General features: G+C 50.9%; 3 protein-coding genes and 1 long non-coding RNA gene across 6 annotated transcripts; 3 read left to right on the top strand and 1 right to left on the bottom strand.

Annotated features, from left to right (window-relative positions):
* The first annotated feature begins 8778 nt into the window (after positions 1 to 8778).
* Positions 8779 to 13884, top strand: CUNH19orf84 (chromosome unknown C19orf84 homolog). The gene is made up of 3 exons (XM_045892054.2): positions 8779 to 9079; positions 11686 to 11796; positions 12696 to 13884. The coding sequence occupies exons 2-3, from the start codon at positions 11762 to 11764 to the stop codon at positions 13213 to 13215; spliced, it is 555 nt and encodes a 184-aa protein (XP_045748010.1). The 5' UTR covers positions 8779 to 9079; positions 11686 to 11761; the 3' UTR covers positions 13216 to 13884.
* Positions 13885 to 14441: 557 nt separating this feature from the next.
* Positions 14442 to 20012, top strand: LIM2 (lens intrinsic membrane protein 2). Its single transcript, XM_054511533.2, is given in 5 exon segments — positions 14442 to 14653; positions 14655 to 14727; positions 18177 to 18339; positions 19375 to 19509; positions 19721 to 20012. Coding segments are annotated over 5 exon segments (645 nt in total). The 3' UTR covers positions 19783 to 20012.
* A 1450-nt stretch (positions 20013 to 21462) lies between these two features.
* LOC123855940 (uncharacterized) lies at positions 21463 to 25419 on the bottom strand. 3 transcript variants are annotated; one of them, XR_008507360.1, is made up of 3 exons: positions 24361 to 25419; positions 22464 to 22671; positions 21463 to 22186 (listed from the first exon to the last, which is right to left on the bottom strand). It is a non-coding gene; the product is annotated as an uncharacterized LOC123855940 (long non-coding RNA). The 3 variants fall into 3 exon arrangements; XR_006793600.2 differs by having other exon boundaries at positions 21463 to 22671; positions 24361 to 24615; positions 25135 to 25419; XR_008507359.1 differs by having other exon boundaries at positions 21463 to 22671.
* Positions 25420 to 25472: 53 nt separating this feature from the next.
* On the top strand, positions 25473 to 26271 carry NKG7 (natural killer cell granule protein 7). Its single transcript, XM_045892056.3, has 4 exons — positions 25473 to 25629; positions 25709 to 25855; positions 25940 to 26074; positions 26166 to 26271. The coding sequence occupies exons 1-4, from the start codon at positions 25473 to 25475 to the stop codon at positions 26222 to 26224; spliced, it is 498 nt and encodes a 165-aa protein (XP_045748012.1). The 3' UTR covers positions 26225 to 26271.
* Positions 26272 to 26483: the final 212 nt, after the last annotated feature.

The following is a 26483-nucleotide window of genomic DNA, read 5'->3' as shown; positions in this document are numbered from 1 at the left end:
AGCCCTGAGATGGAAACCTGAGCTGAGATCAAGATCTGACGCTTAACCCACTGAGCCATCCAGGCCCCTCCCCCCCCAAAAGTTTTAAATTACACACTTGGAAGACAGGAAGAGCTGAAAAAAAAAGTACCAGTAAAGCAGAAGAGGTTATGGATAATGCTGAAAAATATGTATGGGGGTAAAGCAGGTCAAAGAGAGTTTTCTCAGGTAACTCACCCTGTGCTCTTAATAATAAGAGCAAGGGAAGGGGAAGGAAGGAGAAAATAACATTTTTGAGCATCTACCATGTATCACATTGTGAGCCAATTATTAATAATTACCTCCTCAGTAACAGCTGGTGTGTGGTAAAGAGCATCCCCATTGTGGAGATGTCTGAGACTCAGAGAGGTGAATTAACTTATCTAAAGCCACACAGAAGAAATCTGTGGAACCAGCAGTGAGACCACCCCCAGCAACAGCTGTCTGTCTGGCTCTTAATCACAGCTATCCCCACTGCTTTGCAATCCCTCCTGAAGGGGGCGCTCTTGAGTGAAAAGGACTCGGAGCCCCAGGCGGCAATCCAGGGCATTTGGCTGGACTGAGGCATGAAAGACCCATCTCTGACCAAGTTTATAGTGAACAGGGTCGATAACTAAAGAGCAGGGAAAGGTTTAGAAGGGAAGGCATATAATTTCAACAAGTTACAACTTCGACAAGGGAAGAAGCTGGTGGTGGATTATGTTAATGTTTTCCAAGCCTGGGCAGAGGTGTTTGGCTGAGGTCCTGAGGCTTTGTGTCCTGAGTGAGAAAATAACAGGATGTTCAGAGATAACCCCCACTTCAGCTAAACCCTCTCAAATTCCAGAGCTATTTCTTTGTGGAAATGTTTGTAGCATTGACTAACCTATATTGAGTCCTTACCCCACGTGCTTTGTTTAATGCTTGTATTATCCCACTCAATACAGAAACTCTTTTTTTTTTTTTAAGATTTTATTTATTTATTTGGCAGAGAGAGAGGAAGCACACAAGCAGGGGGAGCAGCAGAGGGAGAAGGAGAAGCAGGCTCCCCGCTGAGCAGAGAGCCCCACGCGGGGCTCAATCCCAGGATCCTGGGATCATGACCTGAGCCAAAGGCAGACGCTTAACCGACTGAGCCACCCAGGTGCCCGTCAATACAGAAACTCTTAAGGGAATTTTTGACCAAAGACTGGGGGAGTCTCCCTTCATCTTGCTGCATCCTGATTAACTGGCTCATATAAGGCAGCCAGCAAAGGTTCAGAACTTTAAGAAAGAACAGATGTTAATCCAGAAGAGTTCAACAAAACCTCTTAATTTGTCTACCTAAGGTAATAGTCAATAATAGTGAGCTGATTCTTGTGCTGGTTTCTTAGCTGCTACCGGCAAGATTTCTTTTTCTAATTCTGTTCATCCTTTTAAAGAGTAAAGACCCCTTCTTCCCACCCCCACACCATAATCTTAGAAAGACAAGAACAAAAAACCAAACAAAAAATCATCAACGGTGACCAGCTGCATGGACACAGTCTGACCACTGCTTCCTCCTGAGATGAGGTGACAGACGCTCCTCTCTTTATATCTGAAATGATTGACAGGGCTCATGTCCAATCACAACTTTTCTCCTCATTCGAGCCACTAAAAGGCAGGTTCTGACTTTTCTCTAATATAAATATTAGAAAGAAGTTAGCATGTAAAAATTCTCATGACATAGGGCCAGATGTGAAAACTGAATGACAGTTCCTAACTTTATTCCTTTTATTAGTCACAGCTTGTAAAACTTCCCTCTTGTGAATGAAATGGCCTGAGCTTTGTGGTACCAAAGATCTCCTGGTGACAGTTTAACAAATCACTCTGGTTCCCAGATGAAGATCACTACACAGCAAATAATGAAGAAGAAGAAAGAAAGGGGGAGCCTGGGTGACTCAGGCTGTTAAGTGTCTGCCTTCAGCTCAGGTCATGATCCCAGGGTCATGGAATGGAACCCCGCACTGGGCTCCCTGATCAGCAGGGAGTCTGCTTCTCCTTCTCCCTCTCCCCCCCTGCTCATGCTCTCTCTCTCTAATAAATACATAAAACCTTTAAGAAAAAAAGGGGGGAGATTTTTAGTTGGAATTTTCCAAGGATTCCCTTATGCAGATATTATTAGCTCTCTGACAGTTGAGCAAACCCAAAAGGTTACAGATGCGCACAACACCACACACACGATTAGTAAGGTTCAATCCCAAGCAATTTGACTCCAGAGCCCAGGCTCCTGGTCATGACCCTATAGTGGCCTTCTGGTGGATGGTTGGACAGAGGGTGCCTTATAAAGAGGTGTGCAGGTGTGGTACCTGGGAAGGAAAAAGGACTTGCACCTGTGTCCTGATTCCACCCCTTACTACCAGAATAAGTGAAGGCAAGTGATTTCTTGTATTAAATTCATGTATTAAAATGACGGTGATACCCTTACTCAAGGGCGTGTTGTAATGATTGAATAGAGACCGTAGATGAAGGTATTTTGCAAACTGTAAACCATCCCCCAGACATTACTATGATTATCTGAGTATCACTGAGTGTGATTATTTAAGTGTGTGTGTGTGGAGGGGGTATTCTTTGATTCAGAAGAATAGAGAATTTATCGAGATCCAAATATCACGTTTGTTTAATGGCAACTATAATATTTTAAATCTTCTCAGCTTGTAAAAGCCTGCCTAGTTGCATTAGCCATGGTACTCCAGTCTGCAGGGGGAATGCAAACAGCTTTGGAGAATGAGATACAGAGCAAGGGCGAGAATAAGATACAGAGCAAGTACTCACTGTCCCCTATGCTCTCTTTGTTCTTCTTCCGTAGTCACCCTAGGAGCCCAGATGAGGTCGTTACTGGGTGGTTGATGATATATATGGTAGGGAGACCCACTCAGACATGCTTTGCCTCTTCAGCGCTCCAGCCCCATTGGGGACCGCGTAACATGTAACCGTGAATTAGCTGCAAGGACTGCATTTGACCACTAGGAGACAGTATACACAAAGAGAAAGAACTGGCGACTCAGAATGGGATCGCCCAATGCAACCACCTTATTTTAATAGACGGGGCATGCCTAAGGCCACGTGGGGAAATAGCAGAACTGAAATTCAAACTCAGACAGGTCCTAGAATGGATGAGCACTGCACATCATGAATTCCTTTTAACAAAGTTGGAGTGGGGAGAATGCTGGAGAGGCTTCCGTTTCCCTCCCTGAACCCCCAAATCCTGCCATGAGAGCCATCCTTCAAAGTTTGTGTGACCTGGGAAATTTCAAAGAGTGTGCTGCTAGGGCAACAGGTTTGACCAGGGGCCAATAACTTTGAAATATGTGAGCTAAAGTCCTGACTTCTGCAATAATGACGGGAGTTGGAGGGAGGGGAGTGGTTATCTGGGACTCCCGGGAAAGGCAAAGTTGTGTAAATGAAAATAACAAGAGTGACAACAGGCTCGGGGGCAGAAGTCTCAGCGTGGAATTTCCACATTGCCAGATACTCTCTCTAATTAACTGGGGACTATCAACCCCGGGAAGTATAAATATAAAACAGTTCTATGTTTCTGATCACTGACTCAATTGTTCTCTGTCAAAACATTTTTTTCTTAGTCCCTGATGGTGTCTCAGATACCCTAACTTTCCAGTCAGTTCTGGTTATTAAAACTCAGCCTGGTCCTACACTTTCCCCTCAAATTCCCTCTCCATCCAATGGACGTTCAAGCTGGGACTTGCCTCCTTGGAGAAGAGAGGGTGACCAGTTGTCCCAGACACACCTTTTCTCCATTCCCACTTAAAGCCCTGGTTTTCCAAAGTTTGGGGGCCTGGAGGAGGGACAGGCATGGGGACAAGTAACTCTTGACCTGACTGGCCACACAGTGGCCTCTTGTTGGCTGAAGCTGCTTCTCTAGCTAACCTTGGCTGCGTCCTGTGTGGCAGGTGTCCAAAGACTGGCTCTCTCGTGAGGCAAAAGTGTGAGGCTCCAGAGAGGTTTTCTGGACTCCTTTGCTTCTTGACATGGGAATGGTGGCCTCGCTCTCCCACCCTGTGCGTTTCTCCTTTACTCTCACATATCCACTACATTTCACTTCTGACCCCAGGGGAGTGGGTTTTCTACACATTGAGCCATTTTTTGACTCTAGGTGGGTGTCCGACAATTTAACTCCATTCTGACACTCTCTACCTGGAGGTGGCATCAGATCCCACGGGTGACAGCTCAGTCCCACGGGGCTGCCCCTCTCCCTTGCTTCAGATGCCACCTGCCCTTCTGACGGACTAGCCACAAATGGGGATTCTCACCACCCTCTCATTGGGTTTGATAATTTTCTAGAATAGCTCACAGAACTCAGGGAAACTCTTTCTTACGTTTTCTTATTATAAAAGGATACTATCAAGGTTACAGATGAGCGGAGTGCCTGGGTGGCTCAGTCAGTTAAGTGTCTGCCTTCAGCTCAGATCATGATCCCATAGTCCTGGGGTCGAGTCCTGCATTGGGCTCCCTGCTCAGTGGGGAGTCTGCTTCTCCCTCTCCCTCTGCCCCTCTGCCCCCACTCGTTCTGTTTCTCTGTCTCTCTCTCTCTCAAATAAATAAATAAAATCTTTAAAAAAAAAAGGGGGGGGCACAGATTAGTACCAGCCAAATGAGATGCATAGGGGAAGGTCAGGGAGGGTCCCAACTGTGAAGCTTCTGTGTCCTCAAGATGCATTGCCTTCTCAGCACGTTGATGTGAGTCACCAGCCAGGAAGCTCACCTGAACCTTGGTGTCCAGAGTTTTTAGTGGGGATTTTTTATGTAGCCACGATGGGTTGAATCATTGGCCACGTGATGTAGTTGAACTCAGTCCCTAGTCCCTAGTCCCTTTTCCCTCTCAGGGGGTCACAAGGCTCAAAGCTCCAAAGCCCTAAGGACATGGTTGGTCTTTCTGGCATGGACAGCCCCCAGCCTGAAACCATCTAGGGGCCCACCGTGAGTCGTCCTGTTACCATAAACTTAGGTGTGGTCTCAGGGCCCATTGTAAATATCAAAGACATTTCTGTGGCTCAGAAAATTGCAAGGGTTTAGAGGTTCCCTCCGAGGAGCCAGGAACAAAGGCCTGACAAAATCTTTATTGTACAACACACACACCAGCTTTGGACTACCATTTTTTACCCTACATCACAGGTATCCTGTCCTGTTCCCTCTGAGCCTGCTTTCAACACTTTCTTTCCCAAAAGCTATCAGTAGACCTCATTCTCTACTGGTGGATTTCCACCTAATTTGTCACCTCAAAAATCCCTTCATTTTCCTCAAGGCTCCGAGAGAACATAAAACCTAAGAAAGAAGGCAGCCAGAGCGGCTCAGAAAGGCCATACACTCAGCTCTGACCTTAGGCAAGTCATTAACCTCTCTGTGCCTTTGTGTCCTTATCTGTAAAATGAGAATAATAGCTATTAGGGTTGCTGCGAGAGTGAGTTAGATAAAAGCACTTGGAATAGAGTCCAGTACCTCCAAGGTTTCAAAAAATGTGTTATTTTGTCCCACTATGACATCATCATCGTCATTGGTCCAGAATGCAGCATGTAGAAGAAGAAAAAGCTCTGGAATCAAAACGAATTTCAGTCTTAGCTGGTTTGTTGCATGTTTGCCAATATGACATGAGTAACTTCTCTGAGCCATTATTTATTGGTCAGTAAGGGGGGGGGTAACTAGGGACGCCTGGGTGGCTCAGTTGGTTAAGCAATTGACCCTTGATTTTGGCTCAGGTCATGATCTCAGGGTCACCCTGAGTCAGGTGCTGTGCTCAGTGGGGACTCTGCTTGAGAGTCTCTCTCCCACTCCCTCTGCCCCTCATCCACCTCAAATAAATAAATAAATCTTTTTTAAAAGTGGGGGGTAACAAATCCCTGCATAGGTAAGCCCCTGGCTGGGGTCTAAGGGGCTGTGCCTTTTAATTTTGTTAGATGAGGCCAAACTGTCCTCCAGGAAGATGCTGGTTGTTTTTTTTTAAGGTTATTATGACAAAGGGGCAGTGCAAGAGAATTTGGGGGGGGGGATGACAGAAGTATTCTGTGTCTTTTTTTTTTTTTTTAAGATTTTATTTATTTATTCATGAGAGACAGAGAGAGAGAAGCAGAGGGAGAAGCAGGCTCCCAAGGAGCAGGGAGCCCGATGCGGGACTCGATCCCAGGACCCTGGGATCATGACCTGAGCCGAAGGCAGACGCTTAACCGTCTGAGCCACCCAGGCGCCCTAGTATTCTGTGTCTTGATGGTGGTGGTGGTTACATGGCTACACATTTGTCAAAATGCAGTTGTCCAAAATTTGGAACTGTACACCAAAGAGTTCATTTTCCTATATTAAAAGAATATAAATACAAAACATATTGAGCACTTTTTAAAAGATTATGATCACAAAGTTTAAATGAGATAATACAAGTGAACATGTCTACGTGATCTCCCCCTTGGGACCCTTGGGCCTCTAGACTCCCAATGCCACATTAGCAGATGTTTCTAGCAAATCTTGACTTTCAAGTGGTCTGAATATCGTTCATAGCCATATGACATTAGGGGGACTCCTTTCAGACCTAGCCCATAAATCTGACCCCTCCACTCCAATAACCTCTTGCCAAGCACTCTGGCCACCCTGGGGTTGGGGCAAAGGTGCCCATCGAAGGCCCCATGTGGGACACAGACCTGAACAGTGACTGCTAAGGGCTAAGCATGTTTGATTGGGAGCCTAGCAATCTGGATCCTCTACTTCCTCCTGAAAGCAGGGCAGGAAAGCCCTCCCCACGTATGAGACAAAGGTACTGGGAATCCGAGGTGTGAATTAAGAGTCTGGACGAGGCTGGGAAGGAGTGCGAAGGTCAAGAATCCTAAGGCCAAGTGGAGGAGAGAGGGAATTCTGTGTGTGATCGGTGTGGGGAGAAGATCCTTGGGAGCGCCCCAAGGTTAATTCTGGGGAGGTGTGAGGGCAAGAACAGGCAGGCCCAGGTGAGGGGAAGGGGGAAAGGCACAGGAGGTCCTGAGATTGATGGCCTGGATACTGAAGAAGACCCAGGCGTGCCTGAGAGTGAGCAAGATGAAGGGGAAACCGAGGAAAGGGGGATCATAGGACAGTGACTGTGGGAGACAGTCGGAAGAATGGGGGGAAGATGCTGGGTCTTCTGGGAGTGTGTAAGAGGAAGCCCAGGTGAGGGGAAACCGCTGTGGCTGAGGGAGGCCCTGACGATCACTCTCTGAACCGAGAAGCTTCTGCTCTGAGGGCTGAGGGGACTGTCACTGAGTTGGAGAGTGCTGTGTGGGAGTTCTCTAAATGTGGGGAAGCTCCACAGGTGACAACCTGAATGCAGGTAACCCTGAAAAAAGATGACAATGGAAAGGATTGTCCCAAATGTATGTCAAAGGGGAAGGGGCAATTCCAAAGAAGGGAGAGACCCTGAATTTTACAGTCCTCTTGACAGGGCAGGGAGGGGGCTGTGAGAGGGGAGCCCCTAAGAAAGAGGGAGGTTCCCAGGGCAGGGAGGACTCTCTTTACCATGAAAGATACCCTGGGGCTTCCTGAGTGTAAAGGAGATAGCAGTGAGGAGGGAGGTCCTAGAGAGACAGTGGGATGTCTAAGGGAGGGAACCCAGCCGAGGAGCTGGCAGAGAAGACCCTCAGGTGGGGGGTATATGAAAGTGTGAGGGTGTCCTACAGGTGACCACCTGAATTTCAGAAGTGTCAATAAAACATCTGAAAAGATGGGGTTGGGGGAGGGGAGAATGGCAGTGAGGGGGGCCTTAAGGAATAGGGACAAGAAGGGGAAGAAATACGGGTCTGAAGGCAGAGATGTCCCTGGAGACCCTCTCCCCCTGGATATGAAGGATGCCTGGGGTCTCCTGAAGGAGTGGAGCCTTCAGTATGGCCGTCCCCCTAAAACTTGCAGGGCTCAAGGACTTCCCAAGGGGATGGTGGGCTGGGAAGAAAGGGGAAAGGGGTTAGAAGGAGAGGAGGCTGGACTCCTGAGGGTGGGGAGGTCCCATCCCCTTCCTGAAGGGCCTAGAAGTTGGGGGAGGGGAGGCATAAGCAACAGGTGTGGGCATCCTGACCTTGTGGGCTGGGAACCATTCCTCAGCCGGCAGGATTCTGCTGGAAGAAGGTGTAACTCTTGGGTCAAAGTCTAAGGGGCTGGGAAGAAAGTAGTGAGGTCAGAGCCCCCAGAAGTGGGGAGATTCTCCAAGGGAGGCAAGGAAGGGAGGTGGGAGCGGGGGACTCAAGGGAGAGGGAGGATGTAAGGGTAGGGGCCGCAGTGAGAGGAGCCCCCAAGAACGGGAGGCCCTGCCGCCTACCCTGCACTTGGGAGGGCCCCCAAGTTGGAGGGGTTGAAAGAGTGGGTAAGGCTCAAGGGAGAGCAGGGCCCCCAAAGGCATCCCAGGGTCCCCTGGAGGGGGGTGGAAGCGGGGACTTAAGGGAATCCGTGAGCCCAGTGGGCTGGAGGCCCTGAAGGTCCAGTCTTGGGACTTTGTCCGAGGCCCGTGGGGGACAGTGAAAAGAAGGGGGATCCTAAGCTGGGGATGAGGCCGTGGGGCTCCCTGGTGGGCGAAGGAGAGCCCTGCGCGGGATTCCCCCCTCCAAGTTTCGCTCGGCATCTCCAGGCCTGGGAAGTGTCTCCCCGGACACCGCAGACGCCACACAACCGAAGAATGGCATCGGACCAGGTTAAATGCAGTAGCAAGAAAGTCCGGAGACCGTCCGGAGAGACGACAACCAATCAGAGAGCGAGAGCGAGTGCGCGCTCAGAAATGTAGCCAATCAAAGAGCGAGGGTGCTGGTTCGCGGCTCTGACGCCGGCAGGGGACTCGAAAGCAACGCGAACTCACTCGCCAATCAGAGCCAAGGATGACTGTCTCGCGCTGCCTACGTAATACGGAGTGGGCGGAGCTCAAACGTACGGCCGCCAGAGTTCCCCAGCGAATCGGAAGTTTCGCTGCCCCCGACTCGGGGGTTGATTGGTTACATTCAGAACTTGCCTGTCAATTTTGGAAGACGGATGAAGGACATTCCCTTAGAGACCCAAGAGCCCGCCTCCGCTCTCTAGTGTGGGAGGAGGGCCTTAAAGAGCCAGGTGCTTGGTAAGTTGACGTCCGACCTTGATCGCAGAAATAGGAGAAAACGGTAACAGAACAAAACGGGAAGCAATTCCGTTATGCAGGAATCGAGCAGGAAGCGCCAAATCGCGAAAAAGCGGGAATTCGAAAAGCTTAAACAGCTTGCTTTAGGTCCCACGCTTCTAAGTAGCGGAGCCGGGATTCGAACCCTCGTTTCCGACAAAATAGTCCTGCCTCTTTGGGATACGACGAAACGGATGGATGAGACCCGAATCTTAATCACACTCGCCAGGAAAGGAAGGCCTCTGCTTTGTGATAAAAATCTTTCGATTCCAGGGATGCTGGGTGGCCCGTTGGTTAAGCATCTGCCTGCAGCTCAGATCATGATCCCGGGGTCCTGGGACTGAGTCCTGCAACGGGCTCTCTGCTCAGCGGCTCTCTGCTCAGAGTCTGCTTCTCGCTCTCCCTCTGCCTGCCTTTCTGCCTGCTTGTGCTCTCTCTCTGTGTCTGTCTGACAAATACATAAAATCTTAAAAAAAAAAAAAAAAAAAAGTCTTTCGATTCCAGCCACCTGGCCTTTGCTCACACCATTTCTTCTACATCAAATACCCACTCATTCTAAACCTAGCCCAAAGGCTACCTCTCCTAAAAAAAAAAAAAAAAAAAAAACTCCCCAAAGAACCGCCCCGCCTGCAGGCAACAATGGTTTCCTGGCTCCCAAACTCACCCCTTTGCCCTTGGCAGCATTTTCCCCGCTTGGAGCTGTTGTCCTGTTCCTGTTTGCAAGCTCTGATCACCCTGGAATGTTACTGCCCATCTCTGTGTCTGGCCCCCACCCGTCAAGACAGACTCCTTTGAGGGCCGGTGACATCTCTTGAGTCACCAGCAACATCCAGCACACGGCCTAGATTCCAGAGAACTCAAAAAGTAAAAGGTCCTATCTGGGCGTTTCCATCCTTAAAGTGGGATGTTGTGAACTTACGTTAAAAAAAAAAAAATTCATATTAAAAAATACTGCTCTGGCTGAAAACTTCACGTTATCCTTTTTTTTTTTTTTTTTTTTAAGATTTTATTTATTTATTTGTCAGAGAGGGAGCACAAGCAGGGGGAGCTGCAGGCATAGGAGAAGCAGGCTCCCCGCTGAACAAGGAGCCCCACGTGGGACTCAATCCCAGGACTCTGGGATCATGACCTGAGCCAAAGGCAGATGCTTAACCAACTGAGCCACCCAGGAATCCCAGACTCTGCATTATCCTTGATTCCTCATTAATCACCCCCAGAAGCCCTACAGCAAATTCTGATGGTTCTTCTTCCAAAATACATCCTAAATCCTTTCACATCTTCCCATCCCCACTACCCCCACCCACCTTGGGAGTCACCACCACCCCTGGCCTGGAGTGATAGCAGCATCCTCCCTGGACTTGCTGTGACCACTCTTGCTTTCCACCAGAGCCTGTTCTCCAAACCGCTGACACAGTGCTTTTCTTAAAACATAAATCAAATTATGTCACACCTCAGCTTACAAATGCTCCAAGTCATCTCAATGCTCTAAAACTAAAACAAAACAAAACAACCACAAAAACACACACACACACACACACACAAAAACAAACAACAAAACCCCCCCCCAAAACCCCAAAGTCTTCAGTGCAGCCTACCAGTTCCTACATAATCTGGCTCCTACTTGTGTCTCCGTAAAGAGCACAGATTTGAGGTTCAAATTTCACTTGTGCCACTTCGTAGCTCTGTGACCTTGAGCAACTTACTTAGACTCTGAGGCACAGTTTGATAATATGTGAAGTGAGGATTAAGTACATTAGAATTCTCAAAAAAATAAATTAGAATTATTAATTAAAATGGACCTCTATTTTATAAAATAACTGAGTAGTATTCCTCAAAATTGTTAAGGTTGGGAAAAGCCAGGAAAGACTGAGAAGCTGCTGCTGAACAGAGGAGACAAAGGAGATGTGGTGATAAATGGCATCTTGCATCAGGTTCTGGAACAGAAAATAAAGGACTTTAGTGTGAAAACTGGTAAATTCCAAATAAAGTCTGGAGTTTGGCTAATAGTCATGTTAGTTTCTTAGTTGCAACAAAGGTTCCAGAGCAATGTAAGAAGATAACATTAGGGGAAGCTGGGTGAGGACTGTATGAGAACTCTGTAATATCTTTGTAACTTTTCTGTAAATACAAAGGTATTCCAACAGAGGGGTGCCTGGGTGGCTCAGTGGGTTAAGCATCTGCCTCGACTCCAGCCCATCTACTTTCCCCTCTGCCCTGAGGAGCATCCAGATGTCCTGATTGCCCTATCTAAATATCCCTTTAGTCCTAAAGAACATCATCAGGCCCACTGAGGAAATGGCCAGAAATACAGATGGAGATAGAGGAGGGGGCTGGGGTCCTGACTCCTGGGTCGGAGGGAGGAGGGGGCTGGGGGCCCAGATTGCTGGGTCTGAGCTTGGAAGAAACTCTGCGACCAGACTCCCGGGTCTCGGGGAGATGGGTGCTGCAGCCTGAGATACGTGGGGTTGAGGAATTAAATCCCACGACCCCAGCGTACTTCGCCGCGGCTCCGCACGCCCCAAGGGCCACGCCCCACCCCGGACAAAGTCCCGTCTACTTTCTTTCAGACCCCTCCGCGCCGCCCTGCGCCCTGGAGAAACCGGGTGGAAGGTGCCAGAAGCGACTTGAGACACCCCTGTAAAGATGGAACAGCAAGAGAAAGGGACTGGGCCCGAGGGGTAAGAGACGCAAGACCCTCCCCCCGGGGAGGACAGAGACCAGAGAGGGAAGGGGACAGAGAAAAACAGAGACAGAGTGGACTGACTCAAGGAGAGTGTCAGAAAAAGGAAAAAAAGGGCGCCTGGGTGGCTCAGTTGGTTAAGGGACTGCCTTCGGCTCAGGTCATGATCCTGGAGTCCCGGGATCGAGTCCCGCATCAGGCTCCCTGCTCAGCTGGGAGCCTGTTTCTCCCTCTGACCCTCCCCCCTCTCATGTGCTCTCTCTCTCTCTCTCTCTCTCTCATTCTCTCTGTCTCAAATAAATAACTAAATAAATCTTTAAAAAAAAAAAGGAAAAAAAAAGTCTCAAGTATCATCAGTTAGAAACAGAATCTCAGCAATCTTATTGACAGAGTTGAGCGAGATACTTAGGAATAGGGACACAGCTAGAAACAGATATTCGTGGAACAGGGAGAAATTTCAAGAAGGAGCCAGGAGAATCAAAGGTATCAGGAACAGCCATAGAGCTGGGGAAATAATAATAATAATTGTCAGACCCAGGCCTTTCCTATGCACCTTTGGTACCACCAAGAGCCATCTTTTGGTTTGAAAAATTAAGGTTCAGCACAGGGAAGTGATTGGCCTGGAAACACACCTTGAGCGAGGCAGCCTGGAGCTGGAATTTCATTCTGTCTGATGCTGAAGTTCTGGCTGAGGTGTCTGTCTCTCTGTAAAGAGAGATGGGAAGAATGAATGAGAGAAAGATTGAGAAACAGAGAGAGAGAGAGATTGAGAGAAGTGGGTAAGGAAGTCAGAGGTGGATGCAGAGCTGAATGGACTCCCAGGAAAAGGGCTGGACCACAGTAGGAAGGACAGAAAGAGATGGTGAGACCCATTGACCTGTCCTCTTGTCATTCCAGGAACAACCTGTCCCTGCCATCACCAGGGACCGAGCCGTGGACCCCTGCACCTTTCCCAGCCTTGCCACCTCTCCCCCTGGGCACCCCAGATCCAGCCCACCTGGGGCTCCCTGAGAGCTTGGCCTCTGTCACCGTCCCCATCCGTCTGGACGCCCTCTCCTACCTCCTGCACAGTGCCCTGCTGGGGGCCTACACCCTTCAACAGTCCTTGCCCTCCTGCCCCTGCACCCCCCAGACATGCTGCACCCAGCCAGGCACAGCCACAAGGCCATCCAGGGGACGCGGGGGCTGGGGCGTCCAGCGCAGGCCAGGCTGGGGCCAGGGCCAGCAGCGATGGCGACCCGGAAGGGCTGAGAGGGGCTGGCTGGGGGGGTCTGGGGCTGGCCCCAAGACTCCGCCGGTGATGCCAGCATCACCACCAACGCTGCCTGACCAGGATGGGAAGAAGGAAGCCCCAGGTCAGGAGCCACCCCAGGAGACGCCGCCTGCTGCAGCAGAAGACTGGGAGACAGAGTACTAGGACCCTGAAGGTCCAGCTCCCCAGACTCCTGAGAGGGGCCCCCAGGGTCACCAGGAGGCTTTTCCTGGAGCCCAGGGTGACCTCAGCTATGGCAGAGATACCCCAAGAAACATCCTGCTCCCGTGTTTCTTCTCCCAAAACCACAGCCTCAGGAGTGGGTCCTGCGAGTCACCCCATGAAAACTGGAGCTGATTTAGGATCCCACGCCAGCAAAAGCCCTGAGCCTCATATCTGTGCCCAAAGCCATGCCTCTCCCCATTCCCAGCACCACCTCCAACTACAGTGACAGCCCCAACCCCATCCCCCCTGCCTCTGTAGCCCCAGTCCTGTCCCCACTCTCAGTATCATATCCCCAACCCCACTCATTCCCATTTCCATCCCCATCTCCACCCTTAGTCCCAGCTCTGCACCCTCCTCCTCTACCTACCTCAGGCCAACCCAATCCTCATCCTTAACTGCCTCCTAAACTTGACCCCAAACCCAGCCCATCTTCAACCCCAGCCAACCCCATCCCATCCTCCTTCTGGTCCCAGCCCCAACCATGACGTGCCCTGTGACCCACCTGCAAAGAACCCCATTGGCCCAACATACCCAGACACCTGCCACCCCCCCGACCCCGTTTCCTGCCCTTGGGGGTGGGGAGCCTTGGTTGAACAATAAATGGATGACTGCCCCATGTCTTGTGTCTCTGTGTGTGTGCTTACGCAGCTCAGGCTAACCCAGCGGGTGCTGTGAGCAAGGCCTGTGAAAGGGTGGTAGGGTCGTTGGGAGGGTCACAGAGAGAGGCCAGTGGGGCCAGGGGTTGCAGGGAGGGAGCACTTGGATCCCTGTTTCAGCGAATTCCATTTGGGGCCTCTGCCACCATGGCATTTTTGCCTGCTGGAAGCTGCTGGGCCACGGGCCATTGTGTGGGGAGGCTTAAGGGATTTGGGGGACCCAGGGAGCAGAGAGGCCAGCAACCTGGCTCAGCTCAGTCCGCACAGAAGGGCCGAGGCAGACAGAGGGCTTGTGACGGGCTCTGCCACTCAGGTAGGGACCAGGCATTGGACCTATAGGCCCCCTCCTCCACCAAGACCTAAGGGTCCTTCCTCTCCCGGGGGGCCTGGTGGGGTCCCAGCCCCTAGCCCCCTCCTCACCTGGGATCTGAAGTCTAGGTCCCCAGTTCCTCCTTCCTCAACTGGGAGTCCAGATCCTGACCCCATCTCTCCCCGTCTCCACAGATCACCATGTACAGCTTCATGGGTGGCGGCCTCTTCTGTGCCTGGGTGGGGACCATCCTCCTGGTGGTGGCCACAGCGACAGACCACTGGATGCAGTACCGACTGTCGGGGTCCTTCGCCCACCAGGGCCTGTGGCGATACTGTCTGGGCAACAAGTGCTACCTGCAAACAGAGAGCATCGGTAAGGCTCCGGGGCGGGGTCTGCGCCGGGCCTGGGGTGAGAGCCCCCCGCAGGGCACAACCTCACCACCTGTTCGGCTTGCGGAGAACTCTGTGGCTCAGAGAGGGAAAGGGACCAGCCAAAGATTGCTCAGCACAGAAGAGGCAGAACTGGGATTTCAGGCTTTTTTTCTAGTACAATTACTCCTGGCACGGAGTCAGGTAGAGCGGTTGGGGGTGGGGCTGGGGTTGTCCGAATAGCCTTTCCTCAATATCGATGACGTATCAAGGACTCGGCTGGGTACTGTGGGATACAGAAGCGATACGGACCCTAAATTTGCTAAATACTGGATGGGAGTTTTTAAAACCTGCTGTGCGCCAGGCTTTGTAATATATATGTCTATATGTACATGTCTATATGTGTATATGTATATATGTGCATATTATAATATATGTTGTAAAAATGGAGAAAAATAGCTCTTCCAGCATAAGGTTCTTGCAAGCTACATTATTATAATATGTATTATATATAAGATGACATATATTATCTAATATACTATATATCTCTATGTATCTCGCTCCATATGTATATACATATACATATGTACATACATACATATATACATATATGTGGAAAGATACTCACATATATTGTATATTATATCATAATATATAATGTGCACTATATATTAATAAATCAATAATATACAATATGCATATACAGTAATAAATTAATAATATACAATGTGTATTATATATTAATAAATTAATAATATACAATATTACATATTTTATATGTACTAAATAGTGTAGTGGGAGTAGTGGGAGTAATAATAATAACGACTGGCATTTATTGACTGTTATTGAGTCCTACATGCTATTCTAAGTGCTTGATGTGGACTAATGCCCTTGGTCTCCCAGCAACACTGAGAGTGGTGCCACTGTGTCTAGGAATAAAGCATGAGACTTGCCCTCAAAACTCCAAACATTCTCTCCAGGGGGTTTTGGGAGGAGGAGCCAACCCTCCTGAGCCCCGCGACCGGCCAGATTTCAGCCACTCCATCTCACTGAACCTGCCTGGGGAGAGGCAGCAGAATGCCCCTGTGCAGGAGGGGTAAACCGAGGCAGGAAGCAGTGGAAAGACATGCCCCAGCCGCCAGCTCCCGAGCCCAGTCAGCCTCCTGACTTCATGCATGCCTTTCATTTCCGGAGGTCTCATTCGTCATGCTTCTACCATTTCTCCCGCTTCAGCCTGGGAAGGCCCCAAGGACATCCCCTCTGTCTTCTCTCTGTTGGGGATGGGGGGAGAAGGAGGCATGATGGAGGTCTGCAAGTTCATTTGACCTCAAAACCGAAATCCTCAGGGACATACCTCACCCTGATTGACTGCTGGGTATGTGTTCAAGCAGCTGGCTCACCGTGCACATCAATTGTAACTTGTTCACCAGACTCCGAGCAGGAGACATGAACTTGCAGGGGCCAAACCCAGCCGCAGACGCGTGTGTATAGCGTTTTTAAAGTTTCTTACGTCTCTGCCAGAATTTTAAAATTTGGAGATTTTAGGTATAAAAATCGGGACTTGTAGCTGTCTTTGAAAAATCCAGTTTTGCATCCTTCAAAGGTGGTCTCCCAGTCAGCGTCCCTCAGGAGACAGGTAGCACACCGTGATTTGAACAGGGAGAGTTTTCTCTGAAGATGGAACTGAGAGGCAGTGATGGGTAACTGGGGATGGGACACCACAGCCCCCACCTCAGCCTGCTGGGGGACAGATAAGCTGCTCTTTTTTGCAGCTACAGGCAAGCCTCAGAGGCGTTTGCATTTTCCACTCCCACCTCACCACAACCAGGGGAAGGACATAGGCGAAAACATGCCCCATAAGTCCTCCAGACTTTTATTTATTTTTTTAAGATTTTATTTATTTGACAGAGAGAGACACAGCAAGAGAGGGAACACAAGCAGGGGGAGTGGGAGAGGGAAGAGCAGTCTTCCCGCTGAGCAGGGAGCCAGATGTGGGGCTCGATCCCAGGACTCTGGGGTCAGGACCTGAGCCGAAGGCAGACGCCTAACGATGGAGCCACCCAGGCGCCCCCCTGCAGACTTTTAAATACCCAGAGGCATCCGTAGTTTCCTGGGGCTGCCATGACAAAGGACCACAGACTGAGTGACTCCAACAACAGAAATGTACCGTCTCACAGCTCTGGAGGCTGGAAGTCTAATAACCAAGGTGTCGCAGAGTTGGTTCCTTCTGAGGCTATGAGGGATAATCTGTTGCCTGCGTCTCTCCCAGCTTCTGGTGGTGGTTGTCTGGCAATCTTTGGCACTCCTTGGCATGTCAATGCATCATCCTGATCTCTGTCTCCATCTTCACATGGTACCCCCCACCCTCCTAAATGTCTGTCTTTCTCCAAATTTCCCCATTTTGTGAGGATACTAAGTCGTTTTGGATTAGGAATCCGCTCTGCTCCAGTAGGACCTCATCTTAACTTCTACATATGAATTTGGGGGTTGGGGGAGAGACACCGTTCAACCCGTAACAACAGCCATGGAGAAACAGCCAGCAATTTTTCTTACTGAGGTTCACACAAGACAAAAGAGTGCATTTTGCAAAGATCCAGACTTTTTATTTTTCAGTGGCAGGATCCAGGCTCTGTCCCAGGTACACAGGTGTCATGGGTCCTCTGAGAGACAGAATAGCCAAGCAGTTAAGAACAAGGGCTTTGGTGCTTGGTTGTCAACGCCAGTCATAGTGCCAATTATGGGACCCTGGATAAATCACTCTACCTCTCTCAGCCTTAGTTTCTTCACACCTGAAAAATGGGGATTAAAAATAGTACATACAGCAAGATGAGATCATAACTATTATTCCCAGGGCATGTCCTAAAGGGCCAGCCCAGAGCCAAGCACAAGAGACGAATGATTCTCAGTGCTCCACGTTCATTCACTCAGCATGTGCCCTGAGCACCCGTTATGCGCCATGCGCCTGGTGCTAGAGATGCAGCAGTGAATGAGAAAGCAAGACCTTTGTCTTCACATAACTGAGCAACCAGCAGGGAAAGACAGACATAAATAAGTTAAAAATAAATAAATAGGTCATTTTCAGGTATGGGCAAGTGGTTATCAAGGAAATGAAAGGGAGTGGTGGGAGAGAGGGTAGGAAGTGATTAGCAGGAGGATAGCGGGGAATCAACACTCATTCATCATTCATTCATTCATTCATTCATTCATCCATCCACCAAACATTTCTCCAGGCCTGTTTGCAGACCAAACTTGTGCTGAGGATGTTCTCCAGGTAGAATCCTGGCCTCAGGGAGCAATCAGGCTGGAAGGGGAAACAATCCAAAGAGCCACAGCCCAGAGCAGGGGATGAGGATGATAACTGAGGGGTGAAAGGGTACTTCCCAGAGGGGATTTGGGAGCTGGGCTGTGGAAGATGAATAGGAGCTTGCCAGGGGAAGAGAGCATTTGTTTGCAGAGGTGAAGGAGGAGGTGGGTCAGGGACGTGGAGAGAGGCAAGGCATCCCGGCCCTCAGGGGTAGCAGCTTTCGCCACTGAGGGCAGGGGTTGGCATGGGAGTGACCGTTCGGTGCTACCACAGCTTATTGGAATGCCACCCGGGCCTTCATGATCCTGTCCTCCCTGTGCGCGACATCGGGCATCATCATGGGCATCCTGGCCTTCGCTCAGCAGCCCACCTTCACCCGCCTCTCCCGGCCCTTCTCCGCGGGCATCATGTTTTTCGCCTCCAGTGAGTGGACCCACCTTCCCCGTCTCCCCACCCCGACCCCTAACGTCCCTGCCCATTTCCATCCCCAGTACCACTCTCATGGGGGGAGGGGTTCCTCCTCATTCTCAGCTCCATGGCCATCCTAGTCGCACCCAACCCCAACCTCAACTCCAAGACTGGTTCTAATGCCTAATGCCAGCGTCTTCTCACATCAGCCGCCGTCCCGTGGCTCGGGGCCAGCACTAACCACCGCCCAGGTTTAAGGGCGTGATTCCTAACAAGGCTGCCCCTACTTCAGTTGCAAGAGGGGTCCTCAGGTCATCTGCCCTTTTGACCCCTGGCTACAGGTGGTTCAGGGGTCCCCAGGACCCAGCCAGTTTCAAAAATTTGCTAGAAGTCACAGAACTCAAGAGAGCATTCCACTTACAATTACAGATTTATTATAAAGGGCACACCTCAGCACCAGCTTTATCAAGAGATGCATAGGGTGAAGCCGGAGAGGGTCTTAAAGGCAGAGCTTCTGCATCCTCCCCCCATGGTGTCCCACTGAGCTGTTCACCAGCCAGGAAGCTCCCGTACACTTCGGTATCCGGAGTTCCTGCTGGAGTTTCATTGACTGAGTCGTTGACCCTGTGACTGAACTTAATCTCTAGCTTCCTTCCCAGGATACCAAGTGGCTTAAAGCCCCTACCGGCTGTTCTGTTCCCGTGGCTGGTCCTTCTGGTGACCAGGTCCTACCCACTGTCATCTCAGCTCATCAACATAAATCCAAGAGGCTCAACAATAACAAAGACACCCGTATTGATCAGGAAATTCCAAGGATTTAGCGTCTCCCTCCCAGGAACCAGAGCCCCAAACCAGCCCGTTCAAATTCTTTATTACACAGCACAGCCCCGTCCCATCCCCACCCCAACCCTACTCCCGAGGCACCCTCACCCTTTTCCCTTCCCACTCCTACCCGGCCCTCTGCCTTCCTCAATCTCACTCCCACCCTGATCTGGAAAATCCCACCCCCACCCCTTTTCCCACCCACCTCCCCCCATCTTCTCTCCCCAGCCTTTTTTGTCCTGTTGGCCTTGGCCATTTACACTGGAGTCACTCTGAGCTTCCTCGGTCGCCGCTTTGGGGACTGGCGCTTTTCCTGGTCTTACATCCTGGGCTGGGTGGCCTTGCTCATGACCTTCTTCGCAGGTACGAGGGCTTGGGGGTGGGAAGTTCAGCGTCCGTGGCAGAGTGGGCAGCACTCCAGAGGGCGAGATGATGGGGTATCCCACAGGGCCTCCCCCCAGCATTGAGCCAGAAGACAGACACCCAGGGAGAGAGGGAGTGCTGTTTTGGGGTCTTGGGTTGGGAGCCCAGGTTAGGAGGACTTGGGGGCCAAGTGGGATCTCTTCTCACGCAGGGATTTTCTACATGTGTGCCTACCGGATGCATGAATGTCGGCGCCCGTCTGCTCCCCGCTGAGCCCAATGTACCCCCAACTTCATCTGGAAGTTAAAATGGGGCCACTGAAAAGGAGGGGGAGGGTCTAGAGGCCTGAAGTCCTGGTTCCTTTGGGCAGGAGGGGGCTCAGTCCTGGACTCTGGGTGGGGGCCTCTGACTCCTGCGTCCCAAGGGGGAAGGAGGGAGAAGGGGGCCTGGTGGGAGGCAGTTGAGATGACCCAAGGCCCAGCCCACGAAGAGGGGGTGTTAGAGAAATGGGATCTCCAGTTAGAGCGACTTTTTGAGAGCCTAATAAAACTGATATGAAACTACTAAGGTGTGGTCCTTGAGGGGTTGGGGTGATGAGAAACAGGTGTGAGTGGTGGATGGGGTGGGGGTGGTTGGATTACTGCAGGCCAACCTGCTCGGTCTCCGTAGGGATGGGGACAGACATGAATCACACAGTCCCCACCCAGGGGTTAACTATGACCTCTAGGAAACAGATGTGTAGGTCCAATTCTTGGTGTGTGTGTGTGTGTGTGTGTGTGTTTTTTCCTAATCCCACATCACCGAGCAACTCAGTTCTGACACTATCTATGCAGAGGTAGTGTTAGATCCCACAAGTGGAGGACTCGGTCCTAAAGACTGCCCCCCACCCCCACCTCAGATGCCATCCACAAGTGCGGCTTCTCGCCTGGGCTTCTGGTCGACCAGCAGTAGATTGGAGGTTTCCATGACTCACTCTTTGGGTTTGATTAATTTGCTAGAGCAGCTCACAGAACTCAGAGAAAGATTCTACTTACTAGATCACCAGTTTACTATAAAAGGATATAACTCAGGAACAGCCAGATGGAAGGGACGCAGAGGGCAAGGTGTGGGAAGAGGGCAAGGGGCTTCTGTGCCCTCTCCAGGGGGCCACTCTCCCCATTATGCATGCATTCACCAACCTGGAAGCTCTCTGAACCCAGTCTTTGTGGGTTTTCATGGTGGCTTCATTACACACAGGCATCCTTGAGTGCATCATCGGCCACTGGTGATTACTCAGTCTTCAGCCCCTCCCTCCCCAGGTTGGGGACTGGGACTGAAAGTTCCACACCTGGTTGGTTCCCCTGGCAACCTGCCCTTACTCTCAAGTGCTTACCCTGGGCCCCCAGTTGCTTCATTAATGTAGCAAATACACCTTCAAGGCCCTCATCACCTGTGAAATTCCAAGGCTTTTAGCAGCTTTGTGCCAGGAACAGCACAAAGACCAAAGACCAAATATGTATTTCTTATGAATCATAAGATCAGTGGGATAATACAATAAATGAAAAGATCTGTGGAAAAGACCACCTCGCCGTCCACTCACATCGTCTCCAGTCAGCATTCCTAACCGCCCCTCCCCTCCCTGGATGGGCCTCTCCAACTGGAAGCACCAGATCTCTGATCTGCACCCCCTCCTGACTCTTCACACACCATTCATGACCTTGACCTTCTCATTCACTCATTCATTACTTCATTCAATAAGCTGTGCCCAATTGCCATGAGATTTACTGATATCTATCATAAAATAATAAGACTATTTAGCAAGGCCCATTCTAACAATAAGAATATTAATTACAACCTACGCTAAAACTGTCATATTAATAGAGGCTTACTCCCTAGAAATATTTACTGGGGACTCCACAAATAACAATAATACCATATTTATAGAGGCTTACTCTACTAACAATGGCAATTGAGGCCTTCTCTAATCGTAATTTATTGAGGTCTATTTAAGTAGACATATTTACCGAGGCTTCCTCCAGGAATCATATTTATAGGAGTTTATTCTAGCAATAATAATTATGTGGTAACTCCAGACTCATCTCTGATATCCACTTGAAAAGAAGAGGCATCTCAAATCTCCCGTGTCTTAGTCTCTCCCACATCCCACACCAACTCCTCCCATATCTCCCCATCTTGCCCCGTTGTCATTCAGCTGCTCCAGCCAAGAGTGTTGGGATCGTCCTCAGCTGCTTTGTTGCGTCCCACATCTGATTCATCAGTAAGTGCCGTTGGCTCCTACCTTAAAAATGTGTCCAGGAAGAATGAAGGGGGGGAAATCGGAGGGGGAGACGAACCATGAGAGACAATGGACTCTGAAAAACAAACTGAGGGTTCTAGAGGGGAGGGGGGTGGGGGGATGGGTTAGCCCGGTGATGGGTATTAAAGAGGGCACATTCTGCATGGATCACTGGGTGTTATGCACAAACAATGAATCATGGAACACTACATCAGAAACTAATGATGTAATGTATGGTGATTAACATAACAATAAAAAGATTTTTAAAAATGTGCCCAGAATTTGATTCCTTGCTCATCCAGTTACCACCCTGATCTTGTTTCACTGGGCTTATGGCCTCAGCCTTCTAACCGGCTCTGCCAGTGCCCCTTCCCTCCTTCTGCTCCCCCGGCAGTCCATTCTCTACACAGAGGGATTTTCGTTAAGGCATGATTCAAATCACATCACCCCTCAGCTCTAAACCCCCCAGTGGCTCCCAGCTCCAATGAAAAGCTAGTCTATCAAGGTCATACAAGATGCCCCGTGTTCCAGATCCCCGCTAACTCTTTGACTCAATCCTCCCTCCCTCACTGCAGCTTAGGGGCCCCCAAGACCGCCTTCAGTTTCGACGGTTCGCCAGAAGGAATCACTGGAAAGCTGTTATGCTCATGATTACAGATGATCATAGCAGAAAGGATACAGATGCAAATCAGCCAAGGGAAGAGGCTCGTAGGCAGCGTCCAGACCAGGTGTGAGCTTCCAATTGTCCTCTCCCAGTGGAGTCACACGGACAGCACTCACCGCGTCCACCAACAATGTGTGACGATCTGCACAGAGGATTGCCCGCTGGGGAAGTTCAGTCCAGCCTTGGCGTCCAGGGGTTTCACTGTCCAGGGTCTGAGGCAGTTCTGTAGGCATGGAGAAATCACATGGCTGACCTCAGCTACTCAGTCTTCGGCCCCTTCAGGGGCCATCCTGACATGGCGTGGCCCAGGGCCCCCGCCATAAACCACACAGACAGGACATACTATCTAGTGTGGCTCAAGGACCCCAGGTGTTCAAAGACACTTATCAGGCAGGACATGCCAAGGATTTAGAAGTTCCTTTTCGGGCGCCTGAGTGGCTCAGTTGTTACGCGGCTGCCTTCGGCTCAGGTCATGATCCCAGGGTCCTGGGATCGAGTCCCACATCGGGCTCCCTGCTCTGCGTGGAGCCTGCTTCTCCCTCTCCCACTCCCCCTGCTTGTGTTCCTGCTCTCGCTGTCTCTCTCTCTGTCAAATAAATAAATAAAACCTTAAAAAAAAAAAAAGTTCCTTTTCAGGGGACAGGCCACTCTAATCCTTTGTCAAGGTTAATGCTTGGCTTCTCACTTACTCTGCTCTGAGCCTTGCTGGCCACCAGGCTGGCACAGGGGTGCGCTGCCCCTCCCGGACGGCTCTTTCCAAATGTCTGTCAGGTTTTTACCCCAAAGTTACCTTTTTCACCGAGATGCCACTGACTACCTTATCTGAAATCACAACGCACTTCCTCTCCCACTTGTTTGTTTTGCTTTTAAATATTTTACGTAATCCCTACACCCAACGTGGGGTTCGAACTCACGATCCTGAGATCCAGAGTCGCATACTCCACCGACCGAGCCAGCCAGGTGCCCCTCAGCTCACTATTCTTAGCTGATAGTTTCCATCTAACGTTCTTTATTTTTTTTTACACCAGAGTGGATACATGAAGCTACATTCTACTAGACAACAATTAGACTAAAAGATTTAGTACATTTTTATCATCATGATAGACTGCGTTAAATATTATTCTTCTTTTTTTTTTAAGATTTTATTTATTTATTTGACAGAGAGAGACACAGCGAGAGAGGGAACACAAGCAGGGGGAGTGGGAGAGGGAGAAGCAGGCTTCCCGCCGAGCAGGGAGCCCGATGCGGGGCTCGATCCCAGGACCCTGAGATCATGACCTGAGCCGAAGGCAGCCGCTTAACGACTGAGCCACCCAGGCGCCCCCTGCGTTAAATATTATTACAGAGTAGGCCTCAATAGAAATGAGGGTGCCTTCCATAATAACTGGTTATAAGCAGCATTCGCGTCTTTACCATAGTGTGTATAGTGTAGGTTCGGCGAGGGTGAGGGACTCATGTGCTTTGCACACCGGTATTCCCTCAGGGCGTGGCATAGTGCCTGACCTATAAGAAGTGCTGGTTGAGTCAAATGTTTCTAGGGGCGCCTGGGTGGCTCAGTCGGTTAAGGGTTGGACTCTTGATTTTGGCTCAGGTCATGATCTCGGGGTCGTGGGATGGAGCCCCGCACTGGGCTCTGGGCTGAGCATGGAGCCTGCCTGGGATTCTCTCTCCCTCTCCCTCCCTGCTCGTGCTCTCTCTGGAGGTAAGGATGGGGTAGAGATTGCAGATGGGCTCTGTGCTCTGGCACTCCCTTTACCACACACCCATGGCCCAGATTCCTGAAGCCTGTCCGCGGCTCTTCACTAGACCTACACGCACCACCATTTTTGTGTCGGTGTCCCTGCTGCTTATGACCTGAATCTGCCCCTGGGAGCCTGTCCTCGTGAGCATGTTCTCAGGAGTGGCCAGTTACCTCGGTGGTGAGGGTCTGGGTGAGAGATGGGGGCTGGCAAACTGGAGTCTCCAATAACGGAAGAGGCGCTGGCCTCTTGAGTCCCTCTGGGTCTCCCCTTCACCAGCTGTGGTGGGACTGCTGGCTCAGGTCATCTTCGTGACAGAGGTCCTCTTCCAGGCCTTTCCCCTATTCATAGAGGTCACATGTGCCTGCACCTTCTACCTGGGCTGTGGCACCTTCACACCTTCACCTGACACCTGCTCATCCCGATCCCTGTATGGGAGGAGGAGGCCAGTGCTGGGAGGGTGGGACGGTCCTGTGTGCCTGCCCCTGCCCCTCAGGTACCCTGATTTTGGCACTGAAGCCCACCACACGGGAGGCCCTTCTCAAGGCAGAGCTGTCTGTGAACTTTTATCAGAGGAGGATGTGGACGTGTCTTGCTCTCCACAAACTTCCAGAATTGTGATTCTCCACCATTTGCTTGCCCTGGGGATAAGCTCCATGCAGGGATCCAGGAGTCTGAGCCCCTGCCTGCCTGCCTCCTCCTCAGGACTCGAGTCCAGGCATCCAGCCCTCTTTTCCTTCAGTTGCAAGCATCCCGGCCTCCAGTCCCCTCCTTCCACAGAGACACTAGAATTGGGGCCTCCCTCTTCCAGAATGGAAGGTTGCAGAACCCACAGGAAAGCATGACACAACCCCCAACTGTCCCCTTTGGCCACATCCCCCCGTTTAACTCACACCCTGGTCTCATCTATCACCTCCCACCATGGGGCCCCCAAGCCTCTCTCACACCTCTTCCAGGAAGTCTCCTCTGATGTTGAGGGTTCCAAGGGTGGGAGGTATAGAACCTAAAACAGAGGCAAGTTCTGAACCACCATCCAAACCACTGATGATGTGACACCCTCCCCACCACACACTGTGAGGGGAACCGGACCTCTGTGGGAGGAGGATGTTGTCGGGGCAACCAGGAAGGGAGGGTGTAGGGCAAGACTCATCTCCCCGGAACTAAGTGAAACAAAACTGGCCTGGTTTTAAAGTCTTAAAGGCTTCTCTTTCTTGAGCTCAGAGGACCCGAGTCCAGATCACCAGCCTCTTCATCCCCAGGACCCAGACACCCAGTACTCACCTCCATGGAGCTCTGTCGGTCCCTGGCCCTACTCACTGGCTCCCTGGGCCTGGTGTCCATCCTGATTGCTCTGAGCACGGATTTCTGGTTTGTGGCTAAGGGGCCCGGGTTTTCATTTCACTCGGGGCTCTGGCCAAAGGAGTTTCACACCGAGGTACCAGGTAAGGGATAGTGGTCCCTCTCCTGTTGGGGGTGGTGGGCTGCCGGAGGGGCAGGCACCGACGTCTTACCTCCGAGCAGACTACATCCGTGCGACGCAGAGCCTCAGCATTCTGGCCACCCTGTTGGGACTGATGTCGGTGATCTTCCTGATCACGTCCTGCATCCCCTCACTGTCCGCTCGAGGCTACGGGCCCCTCGTCTCTTCTACCATGGCTTTTGCTGCAGGTAGACTCCGGGCTGCACTTGGGCTCTGGGGACTGGTGGGTTCCCGCAGAGGGCCTGAGCCCTCTCTCTTGTCTTCATCCCCAGCCATTTTTGCAGTGGTGGCCATGGTGGTCTACACCAGCGAGCGGTGGAACCAGCCTCAACACCCCCAGATCCAGACCTTCTTCTCCTGGTCCTTCTACCTGGGCTGGGTTTCAGCTGTCCTCTTGCTCTGTACAGGTTACTGCTCCTCCCGGACCTGGAGAGGGCAGCTGGGGGCTCTGAGACAGCAGGGTGAGGGCTAATGCTAACCTCTTTCTGCCACCCCCAGGTAGCCTGAGTCTGGGGGCTTACTGTAGTGGCCCCCGGCCTGGCTATGATGCCTTGTGAGCCGGAGGCGAGACAGGCAGGATGAAGCACTATCCGCGGAAGACCTCATCAGGAGCCGCAGGCCCCCGCAGCCCTCCCTCTAGCCCTTACCCCCAGCCCTCCCGCAACCCCTCCATTTGTTTCTTCATCCATTCAACAAAAATTTGCCGGGATCTGGTTATTCTGAGATTAATTCAGCCACGACATTAGCTGAGGGCAAGCCAGCTCCCTGGTGGGCGACACTAAGCGCCTAGAAAGGAGTCAGAGCCCCCACCTGCCA

Source organism: Mirounga angustirostris, unplaced genomic scaffold (assembly GCF_029215605.1).
Source record: "Mirounga angustirostris isolate CCGP_5_RB_7025 unplaced genomic scaffold, mMirAng1.0.hap1 SCAF_16, whole genome shotgun sequence".
In the NCBI taxonomy this organism is placed as follows: domain Eukaryota; kingdom Metazoa; phylum Chordata; class Mammalia; order Carnivora; family Phocidae; genus Mirounga; species Mirounga angustirostris.
Note: the sequence above shows the minus strand (reverse complement) of the source record. Positions and strands in the feature narration are given on the sequence as shown.

Excerpts from the sequence above, each read along its gene's own strand:
- CUNH19orf84 (XM_045892054.2), top strand. The coding sequence starts at position 11,762 with ATGGAACAGCAAGAGAAAGGGACTGGGCCCGAGGG. Across the intron at positions 11,797-12,695 it reads AAAGGGACTGGGCCCGAGGG|GAACAACCTGTCCCTGCCAT; the intron begins GTAAGAGACGCA and ends TTGTCATTCCAG.
- NKG7 (XM_045892056.3), top strand. The coding sequence starts at position 25,473 with ATGGAGCTCTGTCGGTCCCTGGCCCTACTCACTGGCTCCCTGGGCCTG. Across the intron at positions 25,630-25,708 it reads GTTTCACACCGAGGTACCAG|ACTACATCCGTGCGACGCAG; the intron begins GTAAGGGATAGT and ends ACCTCCGAGCAG. Across the intron at positions 26,075-26,165 it reads TGTCCTCTTGCTCTGTACAG|GTAGCCTGAGTCTGGGGGCT; the intron begins GTTACTGCTCCT and ends TGCCACCCCCAG.